The sequence below is a fragment of the Lampetra fluviatilis genome, chromosome 32 (assembly GCF_964198595.1).
Source record: "Lampetra fluviatilis chromosome 32, kcLamFluv1.1, whole genome shotgun sequence".
In the NCBI taxonomy this organism is placed as follows: Eukaryota; Metazoa; Chordata; class Hyperoartia; order Petromyzontiformes; family Petromyzontidae; genus Lampetra; species Lampetra fluviatilis.
Window position 1 is genome coordinate 5,180,679 of NC_136306.1, and position 24,316 is coordinate 5,204,994.

Genomic DNA, 24,316 nt, shown 5'->3' on the forward strand with positions numbered 1-24,316 from the left:
TACAGCTTGTGGAACCATCGTTCAATCGGCTCATTTACAAGCATATTATCCAGATTATTTTGTTTTAGGGCTACTTGTTTGTTAGAGCTTTCCACGTATGCCACCGATGATGGCAAGACTTGGGGCACGACTTCACGCAAATTCTTCTCACGCAGGCGAAGTTGGCTTTAAAGTTGTTTTGAGTGTAAATCAAAAACATACTGCATCAAGTTGCACTATTCTCTCTACGTCAATGTCAAACCCTGTATTTCCCCCCCCTCATGGTCCATATTCCCGCAGGAATCTATAATCACCGTGCAAAATTAAAGTAATGTTAGTATTTGCCCAGGAAAGCCACACCAAGCCTCAAGAGTCATCACAAGTAGGTGTGTGGGATGAAACTCGAGTACCTGGAGAAAACCCAGCTACAAGGGGGAGAATGCTCAAATGCCTACTTGCTGTACTGCTCAATGCATACAATAGCTCAATTTCCACGTGACCCCTCTGTAAGTTGCTGCATTGCAATACAACTGTATTTTAATATCGTCTTCATATCAGATGTCCACACACAACCTCTGAAGATTCCATCGTGAAAACATATCACCACCGCCACACGCCAGGAAAATTACATAGAGGTGCATTGCTTATTTGGTTGATGGGCATTAGAGACGTGGAGTGCAATGAGCTGCCAGGGTTGTAAACCCCTGCTCTGGATGAATCGTGCAGCCTTGTTAGGTGGGGTTGCGAGTGGTACATTGCTTCCCTGCGACTACTGTAATAAATAAAGGCAATACGTGTTCAGACCATCGACTTCATCGAATAAACCAGCCTTGTTAACAGAAAAGACCGCTCCGAATGCGTGTTTATGTTAAGCAGCTACGCACAAATGTATAATTTAATGGCAGTAGGTAAAAAAAAAATTCAAGCATGCTCCCCCTCTTTACGCACAAATTGTGCAAATGTAACTTCCATGAATGCAAGCAGCAAGTATGTGTACTTACACTAGGGAGAGGTGGGGCCATGCCAACGTGGATGGGTTATTGTGTACGGACGAGGGCTCGACAGACAACAACGCGGCAATGGTTCACGTTGGAGAAAAGTGTTGCGCAAATCGTGAGCTAAAACGATGCGTTTATTGTGATGCTCGTGAGGTCGGTACGATACGACATTAATCATCATGAAAACGCTCTCCTTTTTTTACATACACCCAGTTCAAAATAAAATAAATTTTACCCCAGACGTCGCGCATTACTCAACGGCTGATTTATACTCCAAAAGGATTTTCTCGTGGTCCAGCACAGGTTTTATTTTGCGGAGCCCACGCCCCAGCGCAGACCTGCCTCATCAATTACTAAGTTTGCCTCGAGTTTTTTTTTCTCTCCGTGCCGTTTCGCGCACGCAGGGTGCACAGTTCGCTCACCAACGTGTGGACAGCCGCGCTCTGTTTCAAAAACCCGTGGTGAATGTTATTCAATCCTGAAGCCGTCGCGACTTGGCCTCCTTGGAGGAGCTGGGTGGCTGATCCCTCCCGGTAAGCCGGTGGACTTGTGGTCTGGTGATTCGGTTAGACCAAGTCACTTCACCACAGGTGCGTTTCTCGGATCTCGGCAATGATCTGGCTGGCTCGCTGCAGTGCCTGTATGGAAAAAAAAAGCATTTTTACCAAGCAAAATCTCTTAATGAATCAATCATTTATTTTAACCACAAATAAATCTACATTCTTGCACTCACAACAAGAAGAACCCAACTGCCTGTGCACTGCAAAGTGACACAACTGAGATTTCACATCACGGATGTAACCACCGTGTAAAAATAAAATTTTCAGTGAGCGCTGTCAAGCTGTCATTTCACCTTTGTTTTGAGATGCGCATGCCAGGCGCTACTTTTTGGCCTCCGGCAAAGGGCAGCACGCGCCCACGTATGAGACGATTACAACTACCGACGCTTCCAATCCCCGCGGCCCAGCTCCGTCAAAACTGACAAACTAAAACGACTTGGCGCTCCACAAAGCTGTCGTTTGAAAGAGCTATGAAACGGAGCGGCAGTGCGGTGGTTAGTGCACTACACTTACAACTGAATATACTTCCCGGCGATGGCAAACAGCGGCGAGTGGTAAATAAAAGAGTTCTGAGCACCCACCCCACCTTTACCAATATGCACCGATCAGTGTGATGAAGCATGGTCAAACATTTCCCATGACCGACATGGCATGGGGGAGGCTTCATCCAGCAGGACATTGACAAAGGGCTTTAGAATACCCTATAAGGGCACCACGAGAGACAAGCAGGACGAAAGTGAGGGATGACTTAAGACTTGAACAACAGAAAACTTTCCCAATAACGTATCCCCATATAGATGTAACGACATCGCGGATACCACTATAGTGTGGGTGTAGTACCGGCCCCTAGAGGGGCTCGGTGAGCACTGATTGATAGCGCTGGGTGGCACCACGCTTGGCGTGCAGTGCCAGCCCTACAGGATAGGGTGTGGGTGTGCCCGGCCGTAGGGATGAGGTTACTAAAGGCCGTGGCACTCTGGTTGACCCGAGAGGACACGTGACCGGTTAAGTCTACAAAGGTGGTCGTGGCCAAGGGTGGAGCCAGCCACACCGCAGAGAACAAGCCGGGTCCCCCAGAGGGACCGGCATTGTTGTTCATCTTGAAGAAACCTTCGTCTACGTTCTACCGAGCCTCCAATACGTGGACCTGGACCCGAGCTGTGGTCCCCGGCAATAGTAGCTCGTTACGTTGTAATTAGTGAAGTTAGCCTGGTGGTCACCACCATAGGTTGTTATTCTGTTAGGGGGCAGTTACCCCGTGTGTTGGTGTTAAATAAATGTGTTGGTGTTAAATAAATGTGTTGCCTCCAAGAGTATGTCTGCGACTCAGTTGAACTCACTACAAACACAATGGTATAACGAACCCTTTTAGTGCCTATTCAAATTGTGTTCACTTCTCCAGGAACACATCTTGAGTATTAAGCGAGGTCTGCCTGTATAACTAGATCAACCATCAAATTACATTTGTACACCATTTAGATTAATTCCAGCTCTGAGAATTCTAAACATTGGTTTGACTGTCAAGCTACGAACATTACTCTCTCAGGGGCAGAGCGGGTGGGTACGTGCTAACCCCCCCCTTCTGTGTGGACCAGAGGTCACTTGGAGGGATCTCAGAGGTAGCTCTGTGAAACCCACTTCCGTGGGCCATTCTCTCACAAAGAGAACTGGACTGCTCTTCTGTTAGAGATCCAAACGGATTATTCGTCTCATGACGTAACGCCAATAGCATAATCGCGATAAAAAGAAACAGATTAAACTATTCTTTAATATATTCTCTGCACACTTTGGAAGTAAAACAAGCTCCAAACTTTGGGGTTATTTAAAAAAAAGTATTTTATAGTGCCGGAAATATCGTAATCTGGAGATTAAAATTAGATGTGTTGTGCAAGATAATTCTGAACAGCCAGTGGTATCGTCTGCCGTCTGAGTGGGAATGTATTGCTATGGAGGAAGATGATTCTGTACAACTAAATAGAGCACGTCTTCCAGAAGACGACGTATTTTCCAGATTAGAAGACTCATTCCAGAACTTTTGCTGATAATAAGGAAACAAAGTGCATCAATCTGAAGAATATGGATTTTAGTTTTTTTTATTGGCACCTTCAGCATGTCGGACGCCTCCTTGCGGCGCTGGGCCATGTCCTCCGACTCCGTGAGGAGCTCGTCCAGCAGCTGCTGCTTGTAGAGCTGCCCCACCAGCTCACTCTGCAGGTTGTCCTTCACGTGGTTCACCAGGAAGTGCATCACCGCCTTTGGCACGCTGGCGCGGACGAGACAGGGTGATACACGCGGAGCGGAGAGATTGGGTGAGCCACGAGGAAATAAAAATGTCAAGAAGGGATAGAAAACTTTTGGCTAATTTAGTGAACAGGAAAGTACAGAGAAGACATATGCTTGAAGCGAGCGTCTCACCTGTCTTGTATGTTTTTCCGGACAATGAGGAAGTAAGATTTGATGAGCTTCTCAATCACCTCACAGTCCCTCTGCTCCCTTGCCGACAGCTTCCGTGAAACTGGCACAGGCTGTAGACGACAGATAAAGCAGAGATTCCTGTGTAGCCTTGTAGACTCTTGAGACAAGTGCTGTTAGCGAGTCAAAAGCCAGCGCAGCACATGAGGGGGGCAGTGTCGCCAGCACTGTGCCTGGCCACCTTTGCACCTCCCCAATGCCGATGTTTACGCACCGCAGCAGGTGCTCACTCAAGGCCTGGTCAAACCAGGGGAACCCTAGGAGTGGTCTAAATTTCACTTTCCACTGTAGCGCATCCCACACTCACCACATCCAGGAGGTTGATGGAGGGTGGGCCCTTCATGGGGCTGTTGAAAGACGCCGGAGTGTGGTGGTTCCCGGCGGCGCGAGCTTTGTCGTCTCCATCCTCCGCCCTGATCCCGCGCCTCCAGGCCTGGGGCCCCGGCCCCCCCTCCTGAGCCTCCTGCCCCGCCTGATAATATACAAATGCTATTTTTAGGCTAACGAGCAGCCAGTAGAAAAAAACAAGATATTACAAACACTGCAATTGAATAGTGTCCCTGAATCGTCAAAATGTATTGAATCGCACGTAGGGTCAACCATTAATCGTCCCCACTCCTAATTAATATCACCCTCTTTAATTTTCGGGACTTTTTCTTGGGAGGCGAAGCCTGCGACCGTACCTTGGGTCCTTTGCCATCCACAACTGCTGCGGAGTCACCCTGCATCCCTGGGAAGGTGCGGTTGCGCCGCCTCTGGTCCTGCAAGGCCAAGCACCTCTGATTAATGCGATAGCGTGATAATAGTGCCGATGGTCAAACCTACAGGAATGCGCCTGATCCCGTCAGACTTCAGACGCTAAGCAAGAGTTGAGCCTCGATAGTGCTTGGAATGGATGACCACCAAGCATAACAGCTGTGCGGCTGCATGGTGGGCAGCTGAACCAGTGCAGAAAAATCACATTGTACTGTACCCCTATGCTCCCACATCCAAACTTTCCCCATTCACCAACTCGAATGAACCAGCGCGATGAAGGACAGTAAAATAACCCACACGACCAGCAAGAGGCACATTCAGCAGTGGATGACAAAAAGGGTGTACTTGAACATCGTGCGTTTAGTGGTGTGTTAGGCAACTAAACTTCTTAAAAATAAAAGTCAGTGTCTCCCTGCTCAAACTCTGGTGGGTCCTGACCCAGTTGTGGAATATTCACATTCCTGTAACGTGGACGAGGCTTTGACCAGGACACCCACCAATGATGACTTTTCACAAGTTGGTACTTACTTTATCCACCCATCCAAACACTATCCAGGCTCAACCTTGCTTATCTTTCGAAATCTGATGAGATTGGGCTGCATTCCAAGTGTGATTTGGTCATAGGCCAACTCATCATACCTGGAAACTTATTTTTAACCACAGTGGCAACCCAGCGCTTAGGATGACCAACTCAGGCATTCAAATATCAAGTTTATTTTGTTTAACCAGGTGAAAACTCAAAGAGACCAGGATGAGTCTCATTTGCAAGAGGGACCTGGGGGCATTAGTCTGCCAGTAGGGGGTGATAATTACACTGTCAACATGTGAGAATCTCACCCATATCCCGAAGAATGCTGGCGAACAGAGGACAATAACGTGGCCATCCAGAATAAACACCTAATTTGATACCAAAACATCACACAATCTGGCTTTGACGTTTCTTAAAAACACTGGTGTACCATAAACCGCATTAGAACATTAACAGGCCGATGCGCACATCTCCGTCATAAATGGAAAATTAAAGACACAAGCCGCCGTGCGATTGTGGCCGTGCAACCAAACTGTCCATACAGTAAACCAGTGTAGTCTGCGCTCCCTCAATGGAGGGACATTAAAAAAATACACAAAATATCTCCTGTCCCGCACCTCCGATGAGAATGGTTGGCTACTTACGGTGCGAAAGAAATTCAACATACATACAAGCCCTATTGTGGCTAGTAGACCTCGACATTGTCATTTAGCTCCTGAACACATTTCCATACACAGTAGAATAGAATTGCTTTCTACACTTGTGTTTTATATTTTCAAATGTGGCAAATTTGCACCACGAACGTACTGACTCAATGTGTTTTTCATGAGATTCAGCATCTCTCTTAGCAGCCCGGAAGCGTCACGAAAAACCGTCAGCAGGCAAGTCAGTGGGAGTCCGGGGTCACCGACCTCCAGGCTGTTGTTGATCTGCGTGGACACCATGGAAGCGTCGGCGAAGTCCGGGTGCTTGGTGTTGATGTACGCCAGCTCGATAGCAACCAGGTTGTGGACCTGATGCGATTCACAGCGACAAGAAGTGACATGAATAAATAATAATAATGATATTTACGATAAATCGCATGGATGCCTTGCCTCCCATGGGGAAAACCCAATCCTCGACGTTGCGAACCACAACAATGGAAGAGCAAACTGAAAGTGAAAGGGGGACCTTGCCAAAACAGTGGACTGATTTCAGTGAGAGGGTTATTAATTGTTGCTGGTTGGCTTGTTGGTAAAGCTTAAGGTCAGTCAGAGGCTAAATGCTAGTGACTGGTAGAGTTGGTTAGGGTTACAGGTAGAGCAAGCGTTTGGTTGACTCGTGTGGTTAGGGTTGAGAGCTAGTACGTGTGCTCAGGTGGCTATTTGGGGGAAAAAAATATATATATATTTGTTTACTGAGAACCAGACAAAGCGCACTGAGAAAAAGTTCCTTGCTAGTAATGGAGAGCTGGATGACTGCACAAGGTCACAACTGGCGCCGTCACCGCCTCGCACAGTTGAAGACAACCTGTCCCGCCCCTCACCATTTCGTTAGAGACGGGGAGTCGGCGGCGTAGCAGGCAGGTCACGACCTCCACGATGGCATCGTGCAACTTGGGGAATCGCAGCAATTCCTGCAGCAGGAATGGACGCCAGGAGATGGAGAGACGGGAGAGCGATGCGTCACTTGAATTAGACGTGTGTGCGCGCACTCCATGTAGCTGAATGAAGTTACAGTACCGCATCCCACATCCCACACCACTCGTACCGAACCCTGCGTACAGTACCCTGGGTGCCCACGCACCTGCGTGCCCACCCAACCTGCATGCCACCCACTCTGCGTTCCCCCCCCCCCCACCTGTGCGCTCATGTACCTGCGTGCCACCCTCCCCATGTGTCCACGCACCTGTGTGCTGTAGTTGCTGCAGTGCTGGATGATCCTCTGCATCTCCTCGTGAACCAGCTCCACGCAGCGCAGGCTCGGCTCCTCCAGCCGCTTGATCTGACGCTTCACGAGCAGCTCAAACGACACCTCCGGGACAAATAGCGCTGGTCGGGGGCCCTGCAGGTGCGGGAAACACAGCAACATCATCAGCAACAACAACAGCATCCGTGTTGAGAGGAACACAGAATATCAGCTGGATCACGAGAAGGACAAATGAGGTACAAGCAGTAGCAAATATTAATATTAGGCAGAAGTTAATAGATGATGAAAGGCATTGGGCATATTTTACAACGCGATAATATATTGAGGTGTTAGGTATATTATCCAAGGTGAAGAGGTGCAGTGGAATGATTAGCACACTGCGATATGAACGCAGAGACCTAAGTTTGGTTCCGAGGCGAACATCAGTGGCGAGTGATATCTGAACTGGTAGAATGCGCCCCCTTCACCAAACCGCACTGACCAGCGTGCTGAAGTATAGCCAATTAATCCACCAGAGTGACATGGGAGGCCTTCATCCACAGTAGTTTGACAAAGGTCTGTGACTAAATAATTGTATCCATGGGAAACAGGGTCTGAACATAACTAGAAATTTAATGGGGTTTAAGGCGACACCAGTTCAAATCCAAGATAATTTTTTTTTTAAATGTTGTATTCAACGAGGCTCTGTAAAAATTATCGTGGCTAGCTTATCGGGGCCAGCTTAGCATTGCAAGCCAACGTAGTGTGATATTGTATTGGGCTAGCGTATCTGACTAGCGTATCGGGCTGGTGTATCAGGCTATTATATTGGGTTAGGGTATTGGACAAGCATTAGAGGCTGGCGTATCGGGCGAGTGGTGGGTGAGTGGCGGGCACCGTGGCGTTGCGGATGGCGGTGAGGACATCCAGTGTGGTGAGGCCGCCCAGGGGATCCACCGACTCCAGGGTGCGGCCGAACGTCTCGTGGAAGATGTAGCAGATCCTCGCCCCCCCGCACCTGCGGTGTGGAGACACAAAAACAGACGATGGGCAGAAACGCCGGACTTCACAGGCAGTGAGCGTGAGCATGAGGTCCACGTGAAAATGATGCCGAGGAGCGAATATAGCTCTGGTGTGAATGAGACTCAACTTTGAAGGAAGCTCAATTACAAACAACAGTGACCAAAACTCATGTCTAAATGATGGTTAGGTCAGCAAGATGCTTATGTGGGGTTCAAATGCAAATGAGTATGTATGTAATGACTCATCCACTTTAACATATTTTTCCGGTCACAATAGGTGCACTGAATCGTGAGAACAAGACTCAACAATGCATGATTCATACAAACAATATGCTAATGAATGAGCCAAAGGAGACATGGTACAAATGAAGAATAGCTGTTATTCCAGATAATGGCATAATGGAGCACAGATGTTTATTAAGCCGAGGTATGAATGATAGCTAGTCAGGTGGAAACAATGCTCAGGCTTGAAGGGAGCTCAAATACAAAGGAGACTCAATTAAGAATGATGCTCAGATGCTCAGTTGTGAACACAAGTTGGTGCCACAATTGTATTAACGCTCAAGTGTCCACGAGCCTCTGTGGCCACTTGCATGAGGACACCTTCATGCACAATTTCCCCTTCATTTGTCATTTCACGCAAAACGACTTTTACGGAAAATAAATAAATCGCTTGGAAGGAAGGTGTTAAACGCTACTGAACCCTGGTGTAAACAAAAGCACGAGTCGGGAGCAAATTAAGTAGCGGGCCAAAACAACGCGGTGCGCTTGTGGCGCGACGGAGGCCGCTCTTGCACTTAGTGCGTGCGTGGGGCGTACAGCTCGGAGGTCTCGATGTGCTTGGCCGTGCCCTCGATGGTGTTGCAGTACTCGGCGGCGAACTTGGTGACGAGCTGCAGCAGCGTGGCGTTCTTGTCGTCCACGGGGTTCCCATAGCCGCCCAGCAGCGACTGGTACTGCGCCGCCATGACGTTCACGCGCGTCTTCAGCTCGGGAAGGCAGTCGCGGATGTGGTGCATGAGCAGCCTGTGTGGCACGAGCGGGGCACGGGAAGGATTGCACAAGCGGACGCCACCGTCAGCGGGACAACACAGGTATCGGTTTGCAAATGAGCGGTACATGGTATCCATTGTACCGCGCTAAGGAAAGTAAACCAAGCAAAAGCATAGGGCACCCAAGTATACCAAGGAACCCCAGATTAATGAAACATAGGGGTGCATCAAATATCATCTAAAATTCAAACACTAATAAACATCACAAGATGTCAGCTCTCATCTCTCGCCTCACGATATCGTTATTTTTGTGTACATTTAATGTATCTAACTGCATCTATATATCTTGTCTTATCTTTCTCGTCACCCTTCGCTAGATTGCGACACTTGAATTGTGCAAGTGATGGTGAATCGTGCCATGTTTAATGCCTATAGAGAGAGGGGGGGGGGCTTTCCCACCCCACCCCTGCATGTTTTGGCACACGTCAAAATTAATTAGCAGTGTCTACACGTTTAAATTATCTCAATAAAACATTGGAACAAAAACCATGAAGAGAGCAATGTTTATCACCTTTAACAACTACGGAGGTTGCAGGCCACTCGCAATCAAGCCCACAAATTCATGATACCCATCCCCCTTTGCAAAAGCCATGGCACAATGACAGTCAGCTAGCGCCACCTAGATACAATTCCTGCCTACACCGCTAACCAACAATGAACGGGCTCCCTCTTGCTTGAACGGACAGTATTCTCCAGATGATAAGACGCTCTGGAATATAACCACAATAAACTAAAACAAATCTTTTCACACAAACACACACCTACCAAATTACAAGATGCACCTTCTACATTTTAATTCATATACAGGGGGAAATGCAGTGTATTACAATCCAAAGAATACAGTCTTGTATTGGTTTCCAAAAAATTGAATCAAGTGTGATCCGCATTGACATACGACGTTTCGAACTTGTGTACGAGGTGACTGTAAATAAATTGGATTTGAAGTTGCAATTACAAGTGACCAATATACGAGTTTTGTTGGCCACAAAAAGCACATTCCAAGGTGGAGATGTGCAATTGAAAAGGGCGCTTGAACCTGTTGAGGGTCTTGCCAAGGAACTTTGTTCCGTTGCGGTTGGCGAGCGACGGGTACTTCTTCTGCATGAAGGTCTGCTCGTCCTGCATCGCGTCCAAGATGATCTTCTTCGTGTTGATGTCCAGCTGACTCCTGCGTGCACACATGACGTCGGGGTAAGGAGGTAAAAGCAGCGAGGGTTAGGCTATACCTCAGTGCTATCCGGGCAAGAATGTGAGTTCGTCTGCGAGTCGACTGCTCCGACCACAGAGCCACCTGGGCAGATTTTAAACGATTTCAAAATTATTTCAGGGGGAAGTTAAACGAAGCCCTCGCCTGTTGACGACGCCGATGATGCCGAGCTTGACGGGGATGACACGACCCGTCAGGATGTCCATCGCGTCCGTGCCGGCGTCCATGAGGTCGAGCTTTGTGATGACGGCGAGGGTGCGTCGCCCTGTCGCGTGGACGCACACACACGCACGGTCGCCCAGGATTATAATTAACACGCACGCGACGCACAATCGACGATGACGACATACCTGAAAAGGTTGCATCATATTTACAATATACAATGCGGAGTTGCCACGAGATGGAAGTACTATAAGTGCGTTTGTGACCCATCTGTGTGGAATGATGCGTTTTCTCCTGACTAGTTTCTTGCGACATACGATACACTCCTTGAACTGGCCAAACGTCAAAATGTAGGATGCTCCTGAAAAAGAGTCTTGGGACTCAAATTAGGCTTGCTGAGTAAATAATAGGCATCAACATTGTTACTTTAATCTCACATCTAAAAAAAACATCTTCAAAAAAAAATGCTCCACCATTTACCCAAGACGACAAATTATGTGGCGATGCTCCTCATACCCCATCCCTATTCACCATATAACTTTTAGCTACCCTAATTGTACCACTCATAACCCCTGTAAAGCACCTTGAATAAAAGCACAATATAAATATAAGATAATTATAATAAAATGAATTCATCAGTAACTACTTTAAAAGAAAAAAAATATATATATATATAAAATCGGCGACATTTCTTATGAGAGACTTTGTTTAGACAGAGCTGTTAACAAAAAAAATCATTTTTTCGTAACAAAGACACAATACTGACTAAATTGCCTCAGGGAGGGACTAAATCATGGGACTTCGTGGCTGACATCACAGTTTAATCAATGCATTACAGCTACAAATACAAGGCGCAATTGACGACTCAAACTGGGTCATTTTCATCATCATCAACACTAGATGTACATATAATACTTGGGTATGTGTAGAGTTCATTGTGCATACACTGCTGGGCCTACCCATGTCGTGCAGGCCATGGGAGATTATTTGACCGTACTTTACCACGCTGGTCAGTGTTAGTTAGGGCATCATTTAATTCTAGATTTGAAGCTTTCGTGACTGCAAGGAATCATATTCTTAGGTTTTTTACGTGACTTAGGGCATCATATAGTACAACAATGGATTTTGTTACACAGGTCATTGTTGTGCACAATGCAGCGCCTGTAGTGGCCTCCCAACACCTGTTTAATGCACGGCGGTTGCCCATTCAAACACCAGTCAGGCTCAACCCCGCTTACTTTCTGAGATATGATGAAATTCAGGAGCATTCTGGATGAGTTGGTCCGTGGCAATAATACCACTTACATAGACTATACGTGCACAGGACTAAATATGAATGTGTCTCAAACTTCCTACCATCGGTATCCACTTCACGTGCAATTTTCAGGGCCTCGGAGGTGGCCAGGTCTGTGTTGGCAGCTGTGACGGCGAGGATGATGGAGTTGGGGTTTCCAATAAACTTGATGATAAGTTCTCGGATCTGTTGCTCGATATCCACAGGCTGATCGCCGACCGGAACCTGCCAACGACGTCGCATAGTGTGAGCTGCGATGTTTGAGTTACGGAGGAGAGCGGTATCGGCATCTTGCCAAGAGACAAAGTATCCATTCAAACCACTCACAACATCAGTGCAACCCTTTGTCTTAAAGAACAATCCCTTTGAAGAAGATATCACGTAACTACTTCGGAGATAATTTAAAGTGACCTTTGGCCTCTCACAGGGGTAGCACATTTCCACCAACTCTGCCCCTGTGAGTAACGTTTGTCAGACAAATAAAAACAATATTTAAAATTTTCAGAGGTTGAATTTAGCTAAATCAATTGCAGAAACCAATTTAACGTGATGGTTTTGTGCGCAATCATTGGTAGCCGGGCTAAGACCATTAATTCTCCACACTTGAAAACCCGTTTTAATCATAGGTGCCTGCCTTGACTCAAACCCAGTATCTCAGGGATGATGGATCGAGTTGATCACAGCTACGATTTGAAGTCACAGCATTTTGTGAGTTGAGTATGCTAAGCACAGCACCACCCACCCATCTGCATACCTGTCAAGCCTTATCAGTGTCCACCTTATTATAAATCGCAATGTTTATCCTACAAAGTCCCATCACAAGGCAGAAACACAAACAAATAGACACATTTTTTTTAACCCGTATTGGAACGGCTGTAAGCCATATGGACCTGAAACCTCAATTTCCCTGTAAACTGTATGGGTTGACAGGTATGCATCTGGCTTCACATTTGTACAATAAATCAATCTCGGAGTTGGTGCAACGGTTTTGCTACAATCCGTACCTTTGTGATGCCCGGCAGGTCGACTAACGTCAGGTTGAGCACATGTGGAGAGAAAATCTTGAGGTGGATGGCCTCGGAACTGATCCCCTGAAAGTGGAACGATTATCGAAATACATTTAACCATTTAAGCACTGTGATATTTAATGATATTTAATTTAAGCAATGTGATATTTGGTGGTCGTTTATTCCAACAGGTTTCGGCATATTGCTGAATCACGTATTTTACACCAGAAGCCTGTGTAACGATAACGTAATAAAACATTATCGGAGGCAGCGGCGGCGTAGTAGTCAATGCACTGTGCATTGAAACTGGAAACAAGCGATTTATTGTCCATCACGACGAACATCGCGGATAGTATCTGACCTAGTCCTAGGCCCGCCTCTGCAGCAACCTGCGCAGACCAGCGTGGCAAAGTATGCTCAAACATTACGAATAGCCGATACTGTGGGGAGGCCTTCATCCAGCAGTGGATTGACAAAGGCTGAATATTACACTTTAATTTGTAACTATGGGAATCACAAAATAATTAAGATTGTTTTGTTTTTTTACAAATGTCATGAGTCGAGGTGCATGTCTTACCTTGTTGGTGCCCGTGATCCGTTCGGTCTCATTTTCAATCTCCTGGCGAATTTCACTAAAATCTGAGTAGATCTAAGATAACAACAATAAACCAATGCATAAGGGTTATAATTTTTTCACTGCAGCAGTAATACACAAGTTAATGTTCGTAATCCAGGCGTGGTCTTCCAGGTTAGGCCACGTGTTAAGCTTTTGTTCCTCTCAAGCTGTTGGCCACGCACTACCATAGGGCGCGGCGGTGGAAAGATGTTAACTACTTCGCCTGATATACAGGAGGTCGTGGGTTTCATCCTGACCCTGACGCCTATATGTTTGGAGTTTGCGTGTTCTCCCCGTGGTCACGTGGATTTTTCTCCGGGTCCTCCGGTTTTTCCCTCCTACATTTACAAACATGCGTTAAAGAGTATTTCGCTGCTACAAATGACATGATATGCCACTTCAGCGGTTATCATTTGGGCCTTTCCTGGTATAATAAAAAAGTAAAAAAATAATATCTTAAGGAGTTCAATGCATGGCAAAAGCTCCAAAAAATACAATGCTCAACACACAGCCTAACCCGAATGACCACACCTGGAGTAATACATTTGACCTCTGCGGAGGTCACACAGAAGACATTACCAATTGGCATTGAGTCCATGTGCAAGAACTGAAATTGGTACCACCTTAGGTAGTAAAAATGTAGTTGTATCCATTAATTAATAAAGCTAATAAGAGTACATTTTTTCATAGCCCACTTATTTAAAATTATTATCACACGGTTCAGTTATTAGCCACATCAATAAATTAGAAACGCTAAAGTGATGCTGCTTCAGGTGGTACCTACAAGTGAAATATACAATCTGAGCTCACGCACTAAATTATCAATGCAATGAGTAAAATGCATTCTGATACTCACCAATACACGCAGATAATTGTAAATGTAAGAATGTATTCTTTAAAATTGATGCGTATCACATTCTAATTTGAACATTTTGGCTAATGCCTAAAATAACACCGCAAAAATGAAACAAATTGAATATTAAATCGAATCGAGATAATTCACGGAATCACGGGTGGTGGGGGGGGGGGCAAATTCTACTGCAGGACATAGCAACAGAACGGAATTAACGAAATAATGCACAGTACTTTAACCATGGCAGTAGCAATACATATCAGACAAAAATGTACATTACTGGTCAATGGTGAAGCGTGGCTGGTATGGGCCCTGGTGCAAGGAGTGAAATGGGCCCTCCCCTGTCCAATACATTTCCCCCCTCCTTTGCCGCCTGGTCCCCTCTCGCTTGTTGGGCCCTGATGGAGTTGCACCGCCTGCACACTCCATTATCTATCGCCCCTGGTTGTTGCTTCTGCCCACCTGAGCACAGCAGCAGCACACAGGCATCTCTGCAAGTCATTCATCACCATAACCGTGTACTACAGCAACCCTCTACTAACAACAAACAGGACACGTAGCTGTGGAAATCTATTAGACTTGCCCTCTTGCTCTCAGCAGCCCCGGTCCCAAGAGAATGAAAGCTGCTTCGGAAATGTTTCCGTAACGTAAAGCAAAGTTAAACTTTAAAAAACTCAAATTAGAAGAATGTACAGAGAACAGACTCGCCTTGTTCTTGGTGTGCAAAAACTTTCCCCATTCTTCAGCCTCGACTCCTGCGAACAAGAAAAGTCAAGTGTTGTTGGTTTAAATGAGCAGTTGCATTCCTTTCCATTAAGACTGGAGTTTGTACCCAGATCACGATTGCAAATGAGATTTATCCTGGTAATCTTGAGTTCTCAGTGGGTTAAACATAATAACATTGACTTGTGCTTAGACTTGCAAGCATGTACACGTCAGCTCTCCACCATCCATGATGATGGAGGTGAACAATAGCCCAGATACAGCAAAAAACACAAATAATGCAAAACATATTTAAAACAGGATATAAACAAATTATATATTGTTTACCTAAGTAGAATAGGAATGAAGATGTCGCATATGTTTCTTGTTTATTTTAAGTAGTCAGCTTATAATATTTGCAGATATGGTTGCGGTCACATGGGCACTGAGTCACCGAGCCTTGATGAGTGAATAATCGTGCTTTTGAGCAGCGTGTAAATTAAATAACTGTGCATTTGAGTCTCGATTGAGCATGTTACTCCTCAACCCAGATAATCCGTCTGCAAATAATCAACAGTTAACCGTTCTGTAATACATCTGGATACCATCCCTGCTGTTATTTACACAACATCCAAAACTTATTTAAGTGTGTTGCTATAACACTGCAAAAACTGAACAAAGCTGAATTAACAAAACAACCCTGTGCCATCGTGTTCAAGAGTAAGCCACGATGTGCCAGTGTAAAGGGTCAAACTCTCTACATTTGAACATTATCATAGCAACTCAATTATGAAACTTAACCACGTGGTTTCTGGACACTCGTTTATAAATGTAATTTATATACCTGCGATTAGCACGGTCGGCTACGTATGGTGTGAAAGAATGTCAACATACAGTACAAACATATCTCAGAATCCCCACCGAGGCTTGAGGCTCTTTTTTGAAGAGGGCAGTGCGCTTCGGGGTATTTGGCCAAATCTATTTTTATGAGTCTCTTGGTAAGTTGGAGAAACCCGGAGTACTCGAAGAAAACCCAGGCAAATGTGGTCTACACAGATGGGTAAGAACACCACAACCTACGCTGCCGATTTCCGTACCACTTTGCAGGCCAGTGTTTTCAGGAGTCTTAAAATGAAGTGGATCCAATAACCCTTGCCTGCAAAGCACTGGACTACACACGTGCGTCACCCCACCCTGGAAATGAAATTAAACAATCCAATAAAACTACAGAGCTGGTTGGGATACGTGCTGTGGCTATTAGGAGGGTTTAATTTCTGCCAGGTTTGTGGTGGCACACTACATTCAGTACAGGATACCTCTCACTATGGCATAATTGCCAACAATATTGTGCCATTAAAGCAGTGAATCACTAAATTCTTTACCAATTCAGGTCTAGTCACTTGCACTCTCCGGTTCACTGTCTTGGCCAACTGCAGCCTACCAGCAATGTGTAAAACACCAAGTGCCAAAGTAAGCCCCAGCTATAAGCGAGCATCAGACCACCGTGTCTTCTTACGTCAAGGGCACAGCACAACATTGTGAGTCAATTTGAGTCAGCTAAGTCAGTGAGACCGGCTTACTACATTCACGTAAGTCAGTGTCATCTCCCTTGTTCAAATGCAGCCGACCAGCAACAAGGGAATACTTCCAGTGAAGAAGCTCCAGCAATTAGCGAGCATCAGAGTGCTGTGTCTGATGTCAAGGACGCAGTAAAATATTACGAGCTAAATTGAGTCAGCCGAGCCAGTGAGACCCGGCTTACTACATTCACGTAAGTCAGTATCAACACATGACCGTCAGCAAAGCATCTCAAGCACTTTGTGGATGTCAGTAGTTATACATAGCAGTTAGAGCTTGGGATGGCTACAAATCTTTATTCATAGATTTTTATCGTGAAGTTGTCGTGGAAGTTTTTTCTCTCTCATTGCAATACAGCAATATAGTAGAATAACAGGCGTGTGCATTGATGAAATGTACACAAATGTTAAGGGAGTGCATTAGCGGTGGTGCAAATATCAAAACAAATCACCGCCTGCATCACTCACACGGTCTTCTAACAGAAAACCAAAGACAAAGTAGGCGATTTTAATTTCGGTAGGGGAGCAGTGGCGCAGTAGTTAGTGCACTGTATTACCTTAGGTTGATAGCCAGCCGCGGCCAAAATCAGTGGCGAGTGACATCTGAATCGGTTTGGGGCTTCCCCCTTCACCAATTCACAATGACCAGTCAGCATGGTGAAGTATGGTTGAACAACCCCCATGACTGACAATTTAGAAATGGACTGAAAAAGGGCTGATTTTAAAATATATAAAAAAATTAAAATATATATTGTTTAAAACAACGGCCCTCAATCAAAGAACTGTATAAGATCAATAACCAGTAATGTCCCAGCACTAAATAAGGGTCATTGCCCAAACCCTTAACCCACTAATGTGTCCATAATTCTGTTGTAGGACAGTGTCAATGACAAAGGTGTGGAGATGTTTTAAGTCTGTTTCTACGTGTATATAAATGTGCATGCAATGACAAAAACATTATAAAAGTAAAAATTACAGTTCACTCAAATAAAAATTATATCGCAAACCTTTCAGTACATTATCCACTTTGTAACACGGAAAACACATTGGCAAGAAAAAGTAAAATAACCAAGCCTCGTGTGAACAAGGGTGGGAGTTGCGCAAAGCGACGTGCATGCAGCGTCAAGAAACAACAGTAAAACCTGCGCGTGTTTCTCCTCTCTGACTCCGGCCGGCTTTGAGCAAATTGCACCAGACAGACGCACACAACACACGGTGAACATTATTGCACACGAAGTGGGCGTCATTGAATAATTACACTCACACCAATGGACAAGGCCAACAACTTCTTTAAGCCTCAAGTCCCATTCTTGTATGCGAGTCGAATGCTTGAATTTTCTTTCTCCAAGCGCTTCTAGTCTGCGCCTCATCTCTAATTCACATTCACCGTCCACGTATCTCGCTCCGCAGCATCCTCCCATCTCGTCGTCCATCTCCCCTGACTGCTTTTGCCCTGCACCGGTGGCATCTCCGAAGCCCTTCGAACTGCACCTTCTCAAGGCCACACACAAATGGAAAACTACCCGTCGGATGACCCAATCCCTCTCCATGAAACGCACGCTGTGGCCGGGACACAAAATACAGAGACTTGAGAACTCGAACGACGCAAAACCGTGACTCATTAACAACAAGCCCAAACCCTTGCTTGGAGGCAATCCAATTTCCCAGCGTGTAACAGCTGACAGTGTGATGCTTATTTTTATTTTACATGTCAACCGTGAACGTCCGCAGACAGGAATGTTTTGTTATGACACACACACACGTGTGCAGCACTGTACTCACAGAGCACAATTGGTTGGATTTCACATGAGGAATAGAAACTTCGGTTGAATTAAATTCAGGTCAGTATATGCTGTCTGTAATAGAGCATGTTAAGCTAATGTTAAAAAATAAACTACATGGTATCTATGTGAAGGAAAACAGGTTGTTTAAAAATAAAACCGGGATTTTCCTACTGATACTGATATAAGCAAATGGTCTTAACGTTTTGTTATTCATTGCATAGGTTAAATTAAGCATCAACATTATACCACTTAAATAACTGCGCTTTCTGAATGTGTTGAACACTGTTTCCCTTGCACGACCAACCTTAAGTGGGTACATGTTCATTCATGTTTAACTTGACTGCATAAGGTCTAGGGATTACTCCAACTATAAACAAGCAAATAACACTGCTCTCGTGGCAATCTTTAAACACAACAAACACAAGCCACGGCCTCATTGTGGCCAAGGCAGGCAGGTGAGGCCAAGCGTCTGGAGCGGTGTTTCGCTCTGCAACGGCTCATTGCAAAAGTACCAACCACAAGCACGCTGCTGCCATGACGAACGCCTGCATCGGGGCTAATTTTCGTACAACACAAGATGGTGTCTGTATTTTCCAGTGAGGCGATTTTTAGGTCACCGAGTGTATCAACAAGATAGCATAAAAGAGCAATGCTTCCGTTGAACACATTTTTGTCGCCGTTGGATTTTTCAGTCAAATTTTTTTGCCGAGATAAGGTTCTTCAGAAGTCGCGCGTTGAGAAGAGTGTTGCGGTGCTTCAAGCCGGTTTGTCAGTTTGTTGTTACGATGACTGTTCATGTCTTTATTTGTTTCACCGAGGCCGAGTGGGGAAACGATTTACCATTATGAGCTGCCCGTATGCCCATCTGGATCCGACATTATTGTTAAACGTGCGGCACCTTTCTGTTAAGGTAGTACTCATTTGATCAAAACTTGCTCGCTCGTGAAAACATGCCGGTGCATTTCACCCATGCAGAGCAAGTGCATTTTGAAATTATTTGCGTAATGTATTATGGTCTCGCTGAGCAAAGTGACATCCGTGTTTTAAGTGTGTTTGTGCGTGTATGTGTGCCGCAGAAGTTAACACGAAAACATCTTGCGACATTTTAAATTAAATTAAACAAAACTTGCTCAGGCACTAATCAGTATCTCAAAGACTGCAATGTTTTTCATGGAACAGTAAAAATAAATAACACCCTACAATGAGTTTCCCGTGACTGTAATTCTGCGTGAAAAACATTTGTTAGTGGGCACAGCAGGCATGTTTGTATCGACACATCATAGTTATGCAGAAGCTGGATATAGGCACATCTCTTGGGAGCAAGGGCATGTGTGTTTCTATCAGAAGTGTGATAATATCACAAACTGCCCTTGACCTGCCCCTTACCAGTGTAATGCAAGGATGTGTTGCTTATATCAGAACTGTGCCTATATTAAGTGTGCATATATCCAGCTTCTACTGTAGATGCGGCACTGAGTTACGTGGCAGTGCAGAAACATCCGTTTTATTGTACTTCTATGCTCTTGTGTCTATGAATAACTTCATTGCTGTAGTTTGTTTTGTTTTTAACTTGTAATTTTGGGGACCCAGGTCTCTCTTCAAAATGAGACTCACTCTGGTCTCTTGAGTTCTTACCTGGTTAAACAAGAGACACTATAAACATTTATTAACCCACACTGACCATCGTGGTCAAGTGTAGTCAAATAACCCTCAAGGACCAAAACGGTGTGTGGAGGCCCTCATCTAGCAGTGGGATTGCCAAAAGGGCTGTGCATGTACATCAGTTGCTTGTGCATCAATCAGGCTTCGTCGATATACTGTATACACATGTACACACATGGCTGTCACTGGTGACTCAGAGCACAAGCATCTGTCTCCCCGCCCCTCTCCTTATGAAGTATGAACCTGGAGCACAGTCACATTTAATTTGCATGAATCCATCCTAAGCGCTAACAGCTGACGCTGCGTAGCCCAATATGGGGCACAGGGGAACTGAAACCGACTGCTGGCCTGGGCCAACGTTTGCTCCTATCAGAGCTGCATGCTGGCTTGGCAATCAGAGCAAAAGGAAAACAAACTGGCTGGGTTGGCAGTGGTGTACAAGGAAAGTCACAAATGAAAAGCCTCACATTGTTAGTCATTAATATTCCTTAAAAATGAAAAATATGCAGTTGGCTTTCATGACTACTTTTAAATGCACCCTAAGACTCCTAATTCACAGGATATGCTTCTTCTGCTCTGAAGATGGGCCACTGCCCAAAAGTCAGCTGATTAAATCCATATATTTACAAGGCAGGTTAATAACAAGGGTGCTGAGTTTTACATATGAACACCTGCTAAGCATTCCCCCTAATTCCGTATGAACAAGGAGCATAGTCACATTATTATGATCCTGAGGTTCATGTTGTATAATAATTATTGCTGCATTATCAGAATAGTTGGAGCATGTTCAATCAGAATCATAAATTACTTAATGGCAAGTTCACAAGTTTCCACATGTGCACTATTGAGGAGTTAATTCATCCGTCACTGCAAAGCCATCCCCCGTACGTAACCTGGCATCAACTGAGCTGCTAAGAGCAGCTTTATGGCGCAGCAGTGCAAAATGTTATTCTATAAAACCGTGCCATGGCCAATCAATAGCCATAACCCTATCCCTAACTCAACGCTACTTGTTCGCTTTCGCCCATTCGTGGTTATTTTGCACCCATTCTTCTTCGTATAGCATACGCTTATTAAACCAAGCCAGGCCTGTGTCATCGTCTGCAGAGTTCAGTACTGTCTTCCATCTATCCTGGTCAGTGGGAAATTGTCCACAATACACACCACAGTCTACACCTGTACACCTCTACAGATTGGGCTGCCTCAGATGCCCCATTTGGCCGAGTTGGCCACACGAGGTCTTTGTCCGGTCGCACCCATTAACATGCACATGTCCACACATCCTGGGTCCCAAAACCACTACCGATTGGCAGTAGAAGTGTTTTAAAGAGAAGCAGTGTTTAGCACTTCGGTAATCGCAGCCATTCATAATCCAAGTCTGGCCATCCCTAACCGGCTGTGTGTTGAAAATTTCCTCTCCCAAGCTTTTGCAACAAATTATTGCCGGCATCTTGACGAATTCAAGATGCCTGGAATAGCGTGTGCTTTGACCAATGAGTGCTCTGACCTATGAGCCAGGCGTCCACAAAGCCACGTCAGTTAATGGAAAATACACTCCTGCGGACATCTTCAGGCGTTGAAGATGCTCGCAGTAGTTTTGCAAAATCTTTAGAGAATAAATTCTCAACATGCGGCACATCCCGGAAGACCACACTTGAAGCAGCAACGTCAGTCACTTGCAGCAGTGCTGGCAGTACCATTCTCTTCTCCTCCGGGCCTGATGCGTTCGTCAGGTACGACGTGGACGAGTTGTAGGACGAGCGGCCGACGCGTCACGATGCCCGTGCCACGGGGGAGGAAGTCTCGCCCCACCAGGCTCTCCAACACCGAGCTCTTTCCGCTGCTCTGTTCGCCAGGAGTCACGATTTCACGGGTTAAAGGCACGCCACAATTACAATGGCGCTGTTCTTATCATATCACGAGACAATGTGAATATTTATAACTGTCGCAGACCTTGTGTTTTGAGCAGGGTTTCCAAAACTTCTCACTAGTGCACCACTATAAAAAAATATACATAACCTGATGCACCTTTAGCATATTTTCTATATAAATCAAAGGGTTCGAATTTTTATTATAATATATGTAAGTATAACATTGCACGTTTTTTTTTATTACATATATATTATTTGTGCATATGCACATGCAGCTACACACAAGGGGATTGCACACATGGCAGTGATGCTGATATTTATACTGTAATTCTAAGAACGGGAATTTAGCCAAAGTGAAAAGCATATTTCACGTCTTTGTTTTTGTGCGGTTAATTGTGATCAGGCAATCTTCCAACTCTATATGCTTATGAATCCAGTTTCATCATGGGAAGGCTGAACCCCAGATTTGAACCCAGGATACAAATTGCCTCAGTGCTCTGACCCAATAGCCACCCGGGCCACAAAGCCATACGAGTGAACTGACAGTAGAATAAATACTACGCCGAGTATTCAACACTCAAACCATTGACTTCATACACAGCAACACACCCACCCCAACCAATAACAAATAGAGATGAACCATGATCTCTTCCACTGCTGAAAGGAAGGGGTCACCAAGCAGTCGCTACCTTTCACGGCCTCGCAATTTATCAATCCACTTAGCACCCGGCGCACGAACTGCAGCTCCGTCTCTACGCCAGACGTCCCCCACGGACGCGATCCCGAGGCACGACATCATCTTGCCCAAGCCCACGTACGGTACTTTTCTTAAATCAATGCGCCGTCTCGATCGTAGGCGTACGTTTTGTCAACATTTAAACGCGAACACGTAATGTAACCGCGAGTGAGATGCGTGGATACGAACGCCGGTAACGAATGCCCTTGAGCCATTAACGTATTGGCTTTGCCAATAAAACAGCGGCGGTCAGCGGACGGCCAGACTCCGTGACCCAGCCGAAGGTGAAGGTCAATCGGTCACCATCGGCCAATGTCATCTCCACCGTGGCTTCGCTCCCTCCGGCGCGATGTCGCAGCTGCTGCACAACTTGGCAGGGCGACCTCAACGGCCCGTTAATGCATTCCCACCACCACCACCATCATCACCAGCCATCGTAAACCACCGCCACCCGATCTCCACAACACGAGACGTCGTTCATACAAAGACGTTTACAAATGGGAAAAAGAAGATTGATAAAAAATAAGCGATTTCACCTGGGCCCCCACCACGACTATTTGAGGAAGCTGAATGGACTCCGATCCGACCGTGTTGAAGACGTCCTGCAGCTTGTTAATCACCGGGATTAGAGCCTCCATGTCGCTCGGGCTTTGGCGAACTGCGCTACCTTATAACGGTGCGAGTGACGACTTAAACGAAATGGGCACAATTCGAATCAACTTTCAAGTTCGTAGGCTACTAGGCTCGGTTCGCCCCCGCGGTGCGGGAACGCGCTCGGCGAAAGCGGCGGTGGGAGTGGTGGTGTGGGTAGGCCCGCTTGACCTCGCCGATAGATTTCCCAGCGCGTTTACGTGGTAAGAAATCCCCCCCGCCCCCACCTCCTGTCCGCCGCACAGAGCGGTAGGCGGCATACAGCGGTGGGGGTGGGGAGCGCTTATCCGCATTAGGAAGTTAAAACGCGGGGTCATGTACGTCAAGCGAGGGGCGGGATATAGGGGACGGGGGGGAGGTGACGTCGCCGGCTGGGAGGGGCCGGGGAAGGTTACGCCCACTTGGATGACGTCACAAAACAGAATCGGAATGTTTATTTAATTTTTGGCAGAGGAATCCGATGAGCTGCAAAGCTCTTTATTTCAACGATGATCAGTCGGGGCGGGGTAAGGACGTTACAACAACAACCAATGCAAAAAAACGACGTGGGTTGCAAAGTTCGGAAAAGGTAACAAATGATACAAACACACAAATACGACACTAAACCAACCCAATCCCACGAGACAAAGCCCACTGAGATATTAGCTTAGGGGCCGTCCATAAATGACGTCACGCGATTTTGGACGATTTTTGACTCCCCCCCTCGTCACACGGCGTCCCAAAAAGTCAGACCCCCCCTCAAATATGACGTCACAAAGCTATGCCCCCCCCTCCCCCCCAAAAAACATACTTCAAATCGCTTTTAACTACTGTCATTGTAGTACGTATTTAATGTGGCGCTGCACTCTGATGTTGTAGGAGAAAACATTTATTAAAAAGTCGATTTAATTAAGTAGAATGTGTTGTCTATATTGATTTAAAGTAGCGCATTTTGATGTG

General features: G+C 45.8%; 1 protein-coding gene across 2 annotated transcripts; it reads right to left on the reverse strand.

Moving 5' to 3' along the window:
- Positions 1-494: 494 nt before the first annotated feature.
- On the reverse strand, positions 495-23,555 carry DNM1L (dynamin 1 like). 2 transcript variants are annotated; one of them, XM_078871376.1, is made up of 19 exons: positions 23,263-23,555; positions 21,817-21,964; positions 17,816-17,848; positions 15,103-15,149; positions 13,503-13,574; positions 12,923-13,009; positions 11,981-12,143; positions 10,607-10,727; positions 10,292-10,423; positions 9,023-9,229; positions 8,079-8,199; positions 7,182-7,337; positions 6,820-6,909; positions 6,206-6,307; positions 4,693-4,770; positions 4,317-4,481; positions 3,953-4,062; positions 3,641-3,800; positions 495-1,615 (listed from the first exon to the last, which is right to left on the reverse strand). In XM_078871376.1, exons 1-19 carry the CDS (start codon positions 23,362-23,364, stop codon positions 1,559-1,561), a joined length of 2,151 nt encoding a protein of 716 aa, XP_078727502.1. In that variant the 5' UTR covers positions 23,365-23,555; the 3' UTR covers positions 495-1,558. The 2 variants fall into 2 exon arrangements, with proteins under 2 accessions (XP_078727502.1, XP_078727504.1); XM_078871378.1 differs by lacking the exon at positions 17,816-17,848.
- Between the last annotated feature and the right edge of the window lie 761 nt (positions 23,556-24,316).

Coding starts and splice junctions, on each gene's coding strand:
- DNM1L (XM_078871376.1), bottom strand. CDS start 23,364: ATGGAGGCTCTAATCCCGGTGATTAACAAGCTGCAGGACGTCTTCAAC. Junction 21,965..23,262: donor TAGTCGTGGTGGGGGCCCAG/GTGAAATCGCTT, acceptor CCTGGCGAACAG/AGCAGCGGAAAGAGCTCGGT. Junction 12,144..12,922: donor ACCTGCCGGGCATCACAAAG/GTACGGATTGTA, acceptor CGTCGTTGGCAG/GTTCCGGTCGGCGATCAGCC.